This window comes from Polistes canadensis, unplaced genomic scaffold, assembly GCF_001313835.1.
Source record: "Polistes canadensis isolate GaletaPanama2010 unplaced genomic scaffold, ASM131383v1 scaffold_36, whole genome shotgun sequence".
Classification (NCBI taxonomy): Eukaryota; Metazoa; Arthropoda; class Insecta; order Hymenoptera; family Vespidae; genus Polistes; species Polistes canadensis.
In genome coordinates this window covers 189,554-204,356 of record NW_014569583.1, presented here as the reverse complement: position 1 = coordinate 204,356, position 14,803 = coordinate 189,554, and the positions used below count along the sequence as shown (strand labels likewise).

Genomic DNA, 14,803 nt, shown 5'->3' with positions numbered 1-14,803 from the left:
CATTTGTTAAACAAATAAAATATGTTATAATAAAGAATACTTGTATCAAATAAAAGTAAATATTTATTAACAATTTATGATGTATAACAGTATTATAATCAAAACTGAACTTTACCCTCGCCTTTTTTCTTAATTCATTCAAGATGTAATCCTGATTTCTAATAGCTAAAAAGATATATAAATTAACGTATAAATATAGTAATAAAACACAACTCGTATTAATTGTAAAAAGAATTTTAATTGTTTAATTTTTTTTAAAACATTGACTTCAAGCGAAAAATCTTTATTTATAATGTTTTAAATATAATCAAAATTGCATTCGATAAAAATTCATAATGCGTGCTTTCATGAATAAAATTGAAATATATAATAAAAAAAATGTTTGGCGATAATAATAGTAATGATATTAAATCTGAATAAATTCCGATATATTCTGTTATGAGAATTATCTTCAACTCGGAATATTACCAAGTATGTATAAACATCTTTATCAGTTATATTATATAGTCTGGTTATTTCGATGAATACTATGGATTATGTTACTAATTTTCTTTCTGGTATCAGTCATACAGCAGACGGCCAAGACGATTGATGATAGTTCTCCTCATTGATTTCCTTTTTCTTGATCTATATGTGTATGTGTGTGTGTGTGTAAGTGTATGTCGTTATTCGTTTTATCATTCATCGTGAAAAATCATCTCGACGAATCACGAAAACAAGCGAGAAATCGTTACAATAATATTATTATATTATATTTTTCGGGATACTTCTAATTATTTTACTAGCACAGTAAGTATTTGAATTCATGATTTCTAATTTAAAAAATCAAAAAAAACGAAAAAGAGCATTATTTTATTTTTTTGATAAATAACTCAACGGTGTAACAACACATTCTTCACTCTTTAGATAATTAATAAATTTTATCAAATATGCAAATTATGTCAATACGCTTATCTTTGTCTTCTTCAACTAACGAAACTCCAAAAAAGAATCTTGCAAGTAATTCAAATACCACTTTACTTTTCAATTAAGTAATTTACAAGTTTACATTACGAAATTGAGATATACTATCTTACAAAGTAATGAAACTAATCGTAAATGTACTTAGTAGTTAAATAAATGACAAGTAAATGATGTTTTTTTGTACGGCGTAATCCCATTTAAATATTTTCTTCAATTTCGTGTAACATAATCAAATAATTTGTATGCAATTGTTAATACAAAAAATGGGACACTCCGTTTTTATATAGAACTACAAATTTAAATCAATGAAAATATAAAATTGTAATTTCATATTATTATATGTTTATGTTTATTGATATCAATGTAATTAATGTGCAATACATATGAAAATTATCTACAGAAAATGATATCGACCAAATGGCCCATTTCGACTTCTGTTACAAATGACTAATACAAAATTTTTCTAACGAATTCAAATTCCAGTTCTTGCTATCATATATACATATATGTACTTACTACACATGTGTTATTTAATGATAGCGCGCGCGTTAAAAATCTAATATTTACTTTCATAAGAGATACTTTATTGTTAAAACGCTCGACTTTCAATAATAGAATAACGAAAAACGTATAATGTAGAAAATTTCCTGAGATATAATTTAGTATAAAAATATTAGATTTTCATTTAAATCAAATTATGAAATATCGCAAGATAATTTTGATTCTTATAAAAATATTCACATTTGAATATAAATTTACCCTAATTTATTTTTACAAAATTTTCTATTTTGTATTACTTTTTTCTTTTTTCGTTTTTTTTTTCTTTTTTTTAAGGAAAATGGCGAACTTCGTGTGCGTGAAAGATTACGAAAAATACGGGCATAATAATCTGCCTCCTTTCGTAAGAGATTATTATAAAAGTGGAGCCGGCGATGAATGTAGCTTACGATGGAACAGAGAAGCTTTCAAGAGGTACAAAGATCTTATTTTTACGCTTGATAATATTCTCATCTAATAAAAATAATAATAATTATATCGAGACAATTATCGAGACAATCGGGACCTTGTTTAAAAGTCATTATAAACAAATTACGATAACGTTCGTACGATAGAAATTGATATCATTTATTTAATTAACAATTAAAGAACGAAATCTAAACGAGATTTGTATTTTTTTAATACACGTATATAAAATTCAAATTAATTAATTATATAAATTATTCACGTATATATATATGCGTGTGTATGTTGTTTAGGTATCGAATAAAACCTAGATGTCTTCGAGACGTTTCGAAAAGAGATCTAAGCACGACTATATTAGGGGACAAAATTTCTATGCCGTTAGGGGTAGCACCGGCTGCTATGCAACGAATGGCTCACCCCGATGGCGAATGCGCTAATGCTAGAGGTAAGTTCAAATTAAATATTAACGATTGTATGAGAAGAACTAAAATATTCCTATAGTTTTATTAAACCATATAAACGTTTTACAAAAATAGTAATAATAATCGAATGTTATACCAAACAATCATCATCGTCGTCATCACTGTCATCATAATCATCATCATCATCACAGTCACTTAATAATTATTACGCTTTTAAAATGCAAACGTATGTGTATATATATACATATATATGTATATGTATTCTAATCGTTTAAAATGTAGATCACTGAATAAAAACTTTGTTCGATTTTATTTTTTCCTTACGATTATTGCTTCTATGCTCGTTTGATCAAACTAAATAATTCTTTATTCTTATTAATTAATTATTCTAAGATTTGTATTCGTTTATTATCATAATCCCATATTTTTTGTAAATGGTAGAAATATATTTTCTTTCAAATCTATTTATACCATTCATTTAAATAGCATCAATTTATAATAAGATATATATAGTGTGTCCTGTAACAAGCAATACGCTAAGTGTACGTGCATTCGACAAATGTTACTATCTTATTCCCAGATATTTTTGAGAGGACAACATTGTCAATACGATGATATTTCTTACTCTACTCTTATGATTATTGAACAAGGTTTTTAGTTTCTAAAGATGCAAGCTTACAATCAGTCAAAAGTACGTGTATTCAATAAATTTACAAATTTATTTTTTACAAGAACAAAGTCTTATATGACTAAATTTTATTCTACATTTTTTATTTAGTTTTTTTTATGTAGATTCATTCCCTGTTCGTTTATACCTCCAGTTATAGAATATCCTAAGTATACATTATAATAATCTAAATGTATATACATATCTATATTTATAAAAATATCTATATATATGTATTTAGATTATTATTAAATATATATATACATATGTATATATATCATTATATTCTTACTAATTATAAAATATCTTTGAAATGTGTTTTAAAACAATATTTCGTTATCTATTGATTTTGAACGTTATCGATAAGTATCTCGCTGAAAATATCAATGCAAAATAAACTGTAGTTTGTTCTGTTCTAATAAATCTTATCTATGATATTAATATCTTACATATGTTAAAATATTTCGTGGATTTTCTTTTCTTTTTTTTTTTACAAATAAGTTGTTCACATCATTTTTTACGGCACAAATGTGATAGAAATTTGTTATTTTTTATTATAGCACCTCTATATTTCTAATATTGTAGAATGCCTCTTAGAAATATATATAGAATATGATATTATTGTTAGCACCTCGTCTTTTCTTCTAACAATTATAGAAAGCGCAAAATCTCTTCCTATGGCAACCATATTGTACAATCTACTCACTTAACATTATACTGTTCAGTCGAATAGAAAATCCATTCTAACTGTATGACGTTTCTAATATTTTATTACATATTAATATTAAATGCAGCCGTTAGAATTAAGGCACACGGCAAATAGTATGTTCCTATTGATAATATTGATTGAACGTGTATACGTAGAACGAGAAAAAAAGAAAAAATCTATAAAGAAGTTTTCTTTTTATCTTAATTATATTACATATAAGATCGTATTTTTCACGTCGAAAGCAAATTTTCATTTTTAATATCTACAATTTGTGTCAATTGATTAAAGTATTAACGATAATCAAATCTCAACGTAGAATGACTAGTTGGAAACAGCAGTATCTGCCAATATTTACATTAAATCGAAAATTGCACCACTTAAAAGTTAAACTCAATGTGATATAAAATAATGGCATTTTATGGCAATACGAAGGAAAAAATTTATCAGAGCTTTGGTCCCACGTTTTCCCAATTATTAATAGCTTTCATATTGACATTTTCTATTCTCCATTTTTGAGTAGGAGATGACTGATCGCATGCAGTTACGTAAACCTTTTTACTACCTGGATCTGTGTCTAAACATCTTGGTATATAACCGTGCATCAACCATTGTTTTTCTACATCATATCGCCATAATTGATTACCCTGTTTTCCATGACAAGGATATAAGCTTACGGGAGCTTTTATATCCGATCTAGATACGTCTAAACAATCTGTGCGATCTTTTGGTCTAATGTCTTTATGCCACGTCAATTTAAATTCTTGTTCACCAGATAATTTAGGATTATCTTTTATACAAATATCTACTGTTATAACTTCGTCTTTCTTCATCTTTTTAGCATCAAGACATAACTCTGGTGCTCCTATATTTCTAATTTCTCCTGAAGCAAAGTCATCTGGTTCTATCGGTGGATATACTTCGACAAGATCGAATGCTACTTTATCCATAAACCACTTGAATGGTTTACAATGTAATTTCTTTCGAAGATTTCTTTGTTCCGTTAAATTGCCTGGATCCAATGAACGTAAATGAGGCCGTCTACGATAAATATATTCTGCATATTCATCCATCCACACTTCCGCTACTCTCTTATAATTTTTTCCTAAAAAGTCACCACGGCCGGGATTAGGAAATGGTGGAAACTTCCTGTAAATATGACCTACTCTCGAACAAGGTGCATCATACATTTGGCCACCACACTGCCATATCTTAAATGACAATTCGTATTGTTCTCCTCCCCATATATCTAATCCAGAATCGTAACCGCCTAGTTCCCAAAAAAATTTAGTACTTATAGCAAACAGACCGCCAGCCATGACAGGACTCTTAAATGGTTCTGCGGGATGTTTTAAATCCTCCGAAAGAAGTGGTAGACGTTTGTAATACAATTCCCAATCGAAAGCACCTCTGGCACCCTCATCTTGAGCTCTATACTCAAATGTCTCATACGCTATTACATCGATAAAGGGACAAACACAAGTCTTATAATCTTGAACTATCGGTTCTAAAAGCGGTGGTAGCCAATTAACATTCGTTTCGCTGTGTGAATCTAGGAAGACAAGAATTTTGGATAATGCTATTTTAGCACCAGCCAACCGGCCTCTTATTAATCCTGATCGTTTTGGTAATCTTATTATCTTTACCTTTGGCATACGTTTATTTATATAATCGTTCAACTTGCTTTTTAATTCTACTTTTGTGCTGGCATCGTCGACTAGTATAATCTCATTGAGAAGCGAAGGTGGAGAACGATTGATAACACTCCAACATGTGCGCATTAAAGTACTAAAGTGTTCATTATGAAAAGATATTACGACAGAGACTGGATCTAATGTCTTCAAATATTTCTTTTTCTTACACTCGTGATGCCTAATATCAGGAACTGAACGATTCAAAGAAATTTCATCGCTCAAAGCTGCATTGAAACCGTTGGTTTTATACAATTTTTCTTTCAGCTTGTCGAGAGAAGGAGATAAAAATGCTGGTTTTCCCTGTTCTCCTGTTCCACTTCTTTTACCATCTTCTTCTATCTGTTTGTAATCGTGCCAATCGATTTTCTCATCCTCATTCTGTAAAGAAATAAAATAATAAATTGTAATGTTAAATACATTTTTATCTATTCTGCAACTATATCTCTCTGAAACATTATATCTATGATATCATAGATAAGTTACACAACCTACACGTTTAAAACGTTTCTCGTTTTATCTATCTGATAAATATTACATACAAAAATTTGATAAGATGATAAATGGAAAAATAATTAAATACAATTTGTACGATAATAAAACACATTAATAGTAGATACGCGAATACATTGAATTAATAATAAAAATTACATATTTAAATTATATCAATAGAATTATAAACAAATATATTAGTTAATATAAAACAAGAGGATATATATAAATGTAAAGGTCAGAGCATTAAATTCACTTTCGATGAAATTGAAAGAGTACACGTGACGTTCTCCGCAAGATCGTAAAATACGAGTTAGCATGAAACGTGAAAGTCTGACTAGTGCGGAATGTCACGCAACCTGTTTGACTTGCTTAAATGGTCGCGCGCAGAGTGAATGGGTCTTTGACCTTCTCTCTTTCTCTCTCACACACATACACGGTATAGTCGGCTTCGAAGTGAACAGACAAAAGAAGAAGAGAAAGAGAGAGTAAGAGAGTAAAAGAGAAAAGCTCACCTGTTCGTTAAAACGTCGTGCCAAATCTCTCGGAAATTTTCCACCATTTTCAATCAATAGGAACGATGGAAGTTGTTCTGTCGTTAATTCTCGATTATGCGATCGTCTTATATAACGAAAAATAATAACAGTGAGAAACACGGTAAATGCCGCCAATGTGAAGAACTTGAGGAGACTTATAACATTTCGTCTCATCATTTCGAACAGCCCTCACTCATATCGTATAATTTCTACTTTACTGATGGCACGTCGTTGAAGATTTATTGTTATTTATCAACACGACAACTCATCTATCCTTTTTACAATGAAAAATATATTTATCGCGATACATCGCGCGTTAATGTATAATCCGAACGTTACGCGCCGAAGTACCGGCAACGGTAATAACATTGACAACACTGCTTTAAAATCGAGGAAGGGGTTAAGTTAAAGATAAGTACGTGCATTTTATTCTGCGCATGCGTGCCTTTACGCATGCGCGAGCCTCTACTTATGCGCAAAATTCTACGCATGCGTGCGTTTCTGCGTCGCTCATTGGTGCTGTTGCTGTAACACTAGGGGGCGCTTACTTTAAATGTACTTCTAGTATCGACCCAATTGAAAATCGATTATTTATTCGACCCTTTTTCTATAATTATTAGTAATAGTAGGTCATGATAAAAATATTTTTAAATGCATTTTGTTAACCTGCTACAAGGGATGCAATTTAAAAAAAATACACGCTTATTGAGAATGTCATAAACACATTTTTCATATCATTAAAAACACAAAATATATTTAGATAGCTTTCTTCAGTTGAGACACACTGTATGTTATTATATTTTATTGTATAAAGAAAAAAAACTGTATATAATTGATCATTTAGTTTTTTTCAATAAATTATTTCAATACGACAATAAAGAAGATTTTTATTATATATCTATTTATTTATTTATAGCTGCCGAAGCTGCAGGAACGATTTTTATACTCTCAACTATGTCAACCAGCAGTATCGAAGAAGTTGCAGAGGCAGCACCGAAATGTATCAAATGGTTTCAGCTTTACGTTTACACCGATCGAAATATTACATTGAATTTAGTTAAAAGAGCTGAGAAAGCTGGATTTAAAGCTCTCGTTCTTACCGTGGATGCGCCAATTTTCGGTAACAGACGTGCCGATTTGAGAAACAGATTTTCGCTTCCTAAACATTTGAGGTTCATATATTCATAAATGTTTCTTTTCTTTTCGGATCGATTATACAATTTCGAAATAATTTATTTCTTTAGATTAGCTAATTTCGAAGGTGCTTTATCAGACAAAGTAACCACATCTAAAACAGGATCTGGTTTAAACGAGTATGTTAGCGAATTATTCGATCCGTCACTTTCTTGGAAAGATATTACATGGCTAAAAAGGTATTAAAATTATTTAACACCATTTTTAATTATCCATCGTACATAAAATTATTTCTATGAAAATGTAGTTAAAATTAACTTATTTCAAAATTCATATTATTTGATTTTGTAGCAATACGAAATTGCCGATCGTATTAAAGGGTATTTTAACTGCCGAAGATGCGATTTTAGCAGTGAAATATGGAGTATCTGCTATTATAGTTTCTAATCATGGTGCACGTCAAATTGATAGCGTTCCTGCAACAGTTCGTATTACGTGAAATTTATTCCATCAAAATGTTGTATATAATATACACCAATATCATATATATATATAAATATTTCAAAATCTGAACAAATTCTCGATAGATTTCAAATTTTGAAACGTAAATAATTTTGGTAATAACGTTTAGTTATTTACATACATTTTCTGCTTTTTTTAGATTGAAGTCTTACCTGAGATAGTGAATACAGTAAAGGATAAAGTAGAAATTTATATGGACGGAGGAATTATACAAGGAATCGATGTGTTTAAAGCTCTTGCTTTAGGCGCAAAAATGGTAAATTAAAATAACTATATACATATTATATATATATAATATAAAATGATGTCACGATTATATATTTTTAAATGATAAGAGATCAAAATATTCTTCTCCTCTTCTAAACATTAAATATTTATATTTTAAATTGTTATTATTTTCTTTTAAATAATAATAATAATAATTAATTTCAAAAATAAATAATAAATCTAATTGTTGATGAAAAGGTATTCATGGGTAGACCGTTGTTATGGGGTTTATCGTATGCCGGAGAAAAAGGTGCATTAAATATTCTTGAGATAATGAGAACAGAAATCGATCATACGTTCGCTTTGACAGGTAATCAATGTTACTAATAATTGTTGAATTATTCTTTAATATATCATATATTGTCACTCCTTTTTTTTTACAGGTTGTACGACCGTAATAGATGTTACCAAAGATATGATCGTTCACGAGTCACATTACAGTCACTTGTGATATTTGCCTTCCACGCTATATCATTATTTAACGACAATTTATTATACATAGATAATAATCGAAAACATTCGTTCGTTGTTTATCTGCTTTGACAATTTATACAATAATAATAATTATTACAATTATAATAATAATGGATAATAATAAAGCAACAATAAAAATGATGATCTAAGAAAAATAAAAAAAAAAAAAAAAAAAAAATACAAAAAAAAATATTTTAGAAATAAATACGAACATTATTAAAATTGTAGTATAGTTCGCGATACTCGCATGGTTGGCATTTTATTAAATACATATCTATATATATATATATTTTATTTTTATTTTTATTTATTTATTTTCACATATGTATATTATATGTATACACATGTGTGCCTGCACTGCAACTTTTACATCTCGTGTATTTATATCCACCACGCATTTACACATATTTCACGTACATGCGTACGTGTACGTATGCCGAAGGAAAATATTCATTCAATAGTTTCCATCGTGCATAATCGTTTGCGTTTTATTAACGACATTTAAAACGACGATACCGATTACTGAAAAAATTCATTCTTCGTCTTTTTTTTTTTTTTATTAGATCTTCCAACCCATAAAAATAAATCGTCACCTATATTTTGTTATCGTTGTTGATTCCATTCTTTCATAAAATATAATAAGCTGTAATTTCGATGTAATACGGTACCGTGCGTCATAAAGAAAAACATTTTCAGTTACCGACCGAATTACTTTTTACCCTCTCTTTTTCTTTTTCTGTTTTTTTATTTTTTTATTTTTTTTTTTTGCGAAGATACACAGCAAGCCAATCGCTTCGTTTTGTTCTTTTTGTTTTCTTTGTTTTTTTTTGCAATTTTTTTAATTTTTATATTTTTATCCTTATCCTTATCCTTATCCTTATCCTTATTTTACTCTCTTTGCATAATGTTTTTGCGATCTTCCAACTTGTATGTTGGCTTCTTTGGTCTCTATAAGATCTCATTTTTTCTTCTCGTGTATAATAACGACGTCTCGAGAGACATGCCCCAATCAATATATATATTATTTATTTATTTATTTATTTATTTATAATATTTATACGCAATATACACACGCGTTAGCGATATAATAATAATTATTATATATTTATATAGTATATATGTATATATATGTATATATATATTTGTTTTTTTATTTCTTTCTTTTATTTATATTTACGATATATACACACTCATACACTCACTTGCAATTTTGCATAGTCGAACATAGAAATTTTTGTGATATCTGTTTATATATATTATACGTGGATAGGGGTTTGAAAAGTTTCGCGTTTAAACACGGAAACATTTTTTCTTTTCGATGACATTTGCTTTTATTTGAAAAAAAAAAAAACAAAAAACAAAGAAAAATGAGTTTTCTTTTTCCTGTCGAGGCTCAAAACTTTTCAACCCATCCACGTACATTCTCCTCGTTGGTAATTTTTTTTTTTTTTTCTTTTTTTCGGTTACATTTTTTTCCATCGGTTTATATATATATATATATATATATCTTCACACCTGTTAATTATTTATTTATTTATATATTACACGAACATACACACATACATCTTCTCGAACGGGACGCGCCCACTCTCTTTTTCTCTCATATTTATAATTTCGTTTATCCGACTATCGAAATTTTCCATTAAAATATCTTACAAAAGCATGTGTGTAATTTCACGCAAATTCTTCTTGGGAAATTCTTAACGAAATAAACACGTTGAAATAAATTTCTCGGAATATATACGTACACGTATCATTCGTGTTAATTAATTGCGTGGATTAATTTTACGCTCTCGAAATATAATAACAAATTTTTAGGAAACATAAGATTCTTTTCTTATTATTTCCTAAAATATTTCATTCGAAACACACAATAAAATTTATAATTCGTTATATTTTGAAAAGAGTATAATGCGCGTCCAGTTTTCAGAAAATATGCTATGTAACATACTACATACGATACATATTCGATTAATCACAATATATGATAACGATAGACACACAGTGTTTTTTTAGTGATCGATTGATTATGTAGTGGTGGTAGTTCCTGCGAAAAAATTTATTTATATGTTACCGTTAAATTATATATATTCCGATTAATTCGTTTAATGTTTCAGTTATTTAATGAATTGACGGATTTCACGTTTTAACGGTAACAACATATGTAATTAATTAAAAGTATGTACGCACGTGATAAGGAAGATAAACATCCGGGGCAATTATTTTTTTTGTAAGTATTAAGAATGTGAATAAGTAATTAGGTGTTCTTGTTTTTTTTTCCTATTTTATTTTAATTTTAAGCGAGTATATACGTTGGTTGGGTCGAAAAGTTGCGAGGCCTAACACGGAAACACAATTTCCATATATTTTTTTTTCTTTCTTTTTTTTTTTTATAATCATTTGAAACCAAAATAAAATAAAAAACAAATAAAATGAAAGTTCGTTTTCTTGCCGAGGCTCAAAACTTTTCAACCCACCCCCCTCGTGGCGTACAACGAATGTTATTCTTCATTTTGTTTATTCTTTTGTTTTTTTTTTCTTTTCATTTAATTCTTTAACTTCTTTTTTTTTTTACTTCTTCTCCTTCCTTCTCGCTCAAGATGTGTGTTTCTGATATTTTATAGAGAGATTATCAATTAGTGTTACTCTAAGATGAGAGTAGTTTACGTATCAATAGAAGTGTAAAATTTATTGGTCCAGATAATTATTGTGTGTATTTGAAAAAGGATCGATCATGGTTTTTTTTTGTTTAAATTATTTTTTTGTTTTCACATTTCTTTTCTTTCTTTCCGTTTCCCGTTTCTGTATTAATTTTTTTCTTCTCATTCTTTTTTCTTTTATTTCTAAGATTTTCTTTTCAAAACGAATTCAAGAAATCAAATTATTATTATTATTATTATTATTATTACTATTATTATTATTATTTAAAATTTTTTTTAATGTTTTTCGTAAATAATATAGACAGAGCGTAAGAAAGACAATTAAAAGAGATTAGGTCGTTCGATAAAGTTTTTCTTTTCGTTTGCTAATAGCAGCTACTTGTGTATATACGTGTGGTAAATTATTTTTTAATAGAATGTAAATATATATTTTTATGTACACATATATGTTATTCTAGCGTAAATCAATTCCAAGCGTTTAGGGTTGTTCGATGTATAACCAAAATTTTATCGAACATTATGACACGGCCAAATTTATCTTTTTCTTCTTCCTCTTCTTTGAAATATTCGCAAAATAAATAAATCTCCTTGCCTTCCTACCCCTCTTTCTTTTTCTTAACGAAGTCGATCGATTCTTGACAAAATAATAATAATAATATTAATAATAATAATAATTAATATTAAATAACAAATTGTGTGTAATTTGCACACGATTGCTCATACTTTTATCAACGTTCTTTATCGCGCTTTCTTTTTCTGCTTTTTTTTTTTCTTTTTTTTTTTAATTGGGTATGTGTAAGTATTATCGTGTAAAAAGTGTATTTATTTATTTAGAATATCGCTTTACAGTCAGCTCTTGGGTCGAGAGTAAATATTCATTTTACATTTTAATCGGAAAAAAACTTTTACTCTCAACAAAAATGGCAAAATCATACGATCATCCGTTAGGATTTGCGACAGTTTTTATTTGGTTTATTTTTTTTTTTAATGTAAATTTATTGAACAAACAAACAAATTGTATAGATATTTTTAAATAATAGAAATGTTAAAGAATTCATTGATAATAAAACAAATACGATTATTTTGATAGTACTAAAAATTAGGAACAAAATAATGGATGTCTTTTTCATGATTTTGCCATAGAAATTTACATATGTATGTATGTATGTATATATATGTATATGTTAATGCGTGTATGTGTGTATGTACGCCTAAATATTCAGAACAAAAAATTGGTCTTCATAATATGCATATATGTTAGTATGCGTATATCGACAAATGTTTAATGTAATGTTACCGCAAATTTTAAATCTTTCTCACACTTAAATCGTACGATTATAAATTCAATTACGATCCAGTGGCGTAGAATATGAGCTTTCGTTTGTCTTTATTTGCTTTATTTATACAAAATAATATCAATCTTGGAGATAAGAAAAAAAAATAAAAAGACAAAAATTCAAGGATTATTCCCCGCGCTATTTTCGATTACACTTGTTCGTATTTTGATGCGAAATTTTAAAAACAAAACAAAAAATAATATGATTATTAATATTATTTTTAGCAATGTCCTACGCCACCGTGTTCACATGACGTATTACAACACGCAGTCACTTTTTCTTTCATTTTTTAAACATTATTTTTTAACAACGACGGCGACATTTCATATAGTTTAGCTAAAACATCGAAAAACATTGAATCGTTTATGCGTTTACAATCCCTGCGGTCAGTCTGAATCTAATTGACAATATGTATACGGAAAAAAAAAAGGATTTTTTTATTTCTTCCGATTATATCTTCCCTCCCTCCACCCCCCTTATCACGTTTTTCTTATCTTGATATTTCACTTCTAAATAATCATTTTTCTTTTTTCTTTTCTTCCTTTTACTTTTTTTTTCTTTAATATTTCATTTATTATCATCATTATATTATATTATTATTATTTTACGACTTAGTTAGCTTTCTAATACGTCTAATATATAATAATAATAATAATAATAATTAAAATTATTATTATTATTATTATTATTATTATTATTATTGTTAGGAGTATACTCAGCATACAAGATTAGTATCAACGACGAGTGTATTTTTAATTAATAACAATTAAACGTATTCCTTAATCATTCCATTTTCCCGATCGCATTATTCAGGGACTGTGATCGTAGTTTCATTAATCTGTTAACATTCTTTTCTATTATTTTTGTTTTGTTTTTTTAATCATATTATTCCGTACATATAAGTGTATCGAATAAATGTTAATAAGAAGACCAAAATATTAATGTTAATTTATTTTCCATCGATATGCTTGTTAATTCATAGAGATCAAATTGTGATATTTCGTTTTTAAACAAAAAATTATTTAAAAGAAAAAAACAAAAATTAACATTAGAAAAATAATAAAGAAGAAATATCAAAAATATAACAAAATGTTACTGGCATCGTAAATTCAATTGTTTCTTTTTCTTTTTCTTTTTTTTTTAACGGGGTTCTAAATTTTATATTCTTAAGTCATCGTTTCTTAAAATTAATTGTGTATTATTAAATAGTATAATTGACGCGAGCGATCGCTATTGATACTAATTATTTATAACAATATCGAAATATTAATATCAATCATCCAGTTTTTATTCTTCAACGTATATGACGATTAATTTTTCGGAAATCAAGCTAAGTAACTATACGTTTAATTTATTTCTCTCTTTCTCTTTTTCTTTCTATCCCCATTTTTCTTACATTTTCCTTTTTTCTTTTTTAAATGACTTTTATTATCTTCTTATCGAAGAGAATTTAAGCCCAAATTTAATCATCGAAAATGTTGGAGGCCGTGTTTTTTCATTTGTACACCGATTAACTTTTTTTTTCTCGAGGCTTATGCATTCTTTTGTTTTCTTTTACTATTCATCTTATTATTATTATTATTATTATTATTATTATTATTATTATCAACTAAAAAAAATGCCTATGCGATCTTTTTCCCTTTAATTTTTATAGTGTACTGAAACAATCCTTGAAGTTATGCTCGCATATTTTAAAACACCCTGTGTATATCTGTAGAAAGATAGAGAGAAAGAGAAAGAAAGAGAGAGAGAGAGAGAGAGAGAGAGAGAGAGAGAGAGAGAGAGAGAGAGAGAGAGAGAAAGATTTCTATATGTATGTAATACTTGGATTTTCATTCTTGAAAACGTACACATTAATAATCTATTACTACTATAGTATTATGTAAAGGCAGTAGTATACATACATCTTTTAAATTATTTTTAGCCGTTTATATTATTTATGGTACACGTTTCGAAATGTCCGATTGTG

At 27.9% G+C, this 14,803-nt stretch overlaps 2 protein-coding genes across 3 annotated transcripts; one reads left to right on the top strand and one right to left on the bottom strand.

Moving 5' to 3' along the window:
* Positions 1-345: 345 nt before the first annotated feature.
* LOC106784479 (peroxisomal (S)-2-hydroxy-acid oxidase GLO5) lies at positions 346-8,983 on the top strand. 2 transcript variants are annotated; one of them, XM_014744063.1, is made up of 9 exons: positions 346-789; positions 1,798-1,935; positions 2,220-2,371; positions 7,357-7,612; positions 7,685-7,813; positions 7,926-8,058; positions 8,236-8,352; positions 8,562-8,673; positions 8,747-8,983. In XM_014744063.1, the coding sequence occupies exons 2-9, from the start codon at positions 1,802-1,804 to the stop codon at positions 8,812-8,814; spliced, it is 1,101 nt and encodes a 366-aa protein (XP_014599549.1). In that variant the 5' UTR covers positions 346-789; positions 1,798-1,801; the 3' UTR covers positions 8,815-8,983. The 2 variants fall into 2 exon arrangements, with proteins under 2 accessions (XP_014599549.1, XP_014599550.1); XM_014744064.1 differs by lacking the exons at positions 346-789; positions 1,798-1,935; positions 2,220-2,371 and adding an exon at positions 6,490-6,561.
* On the bottom strand, positions 3,324-6,855 carry LOC106784478 (N-acetylgalactosaminyltransferase 6-like). Its single transcript, XM_014744062.1, has 2 exons — positions 6,420-6,855; positions 3,324-5,793 (listed from the first exon to the last, which is right to left on the bottom strand). The coding sequence occupies exons 1-2, from the start codon at positions 6,615-6,617 to the stop codon at positions 4,168-4,170; spliced, it is 1,824 nt and encodes a 607-aa protein (XP_014599548.1). The 5' UTR covers positions 6,618-6,855; the 3' UTR covers positions 3,324-4,167.
* Positions 8,984-14,803: the final 5,820 nt, after the last annotated feature.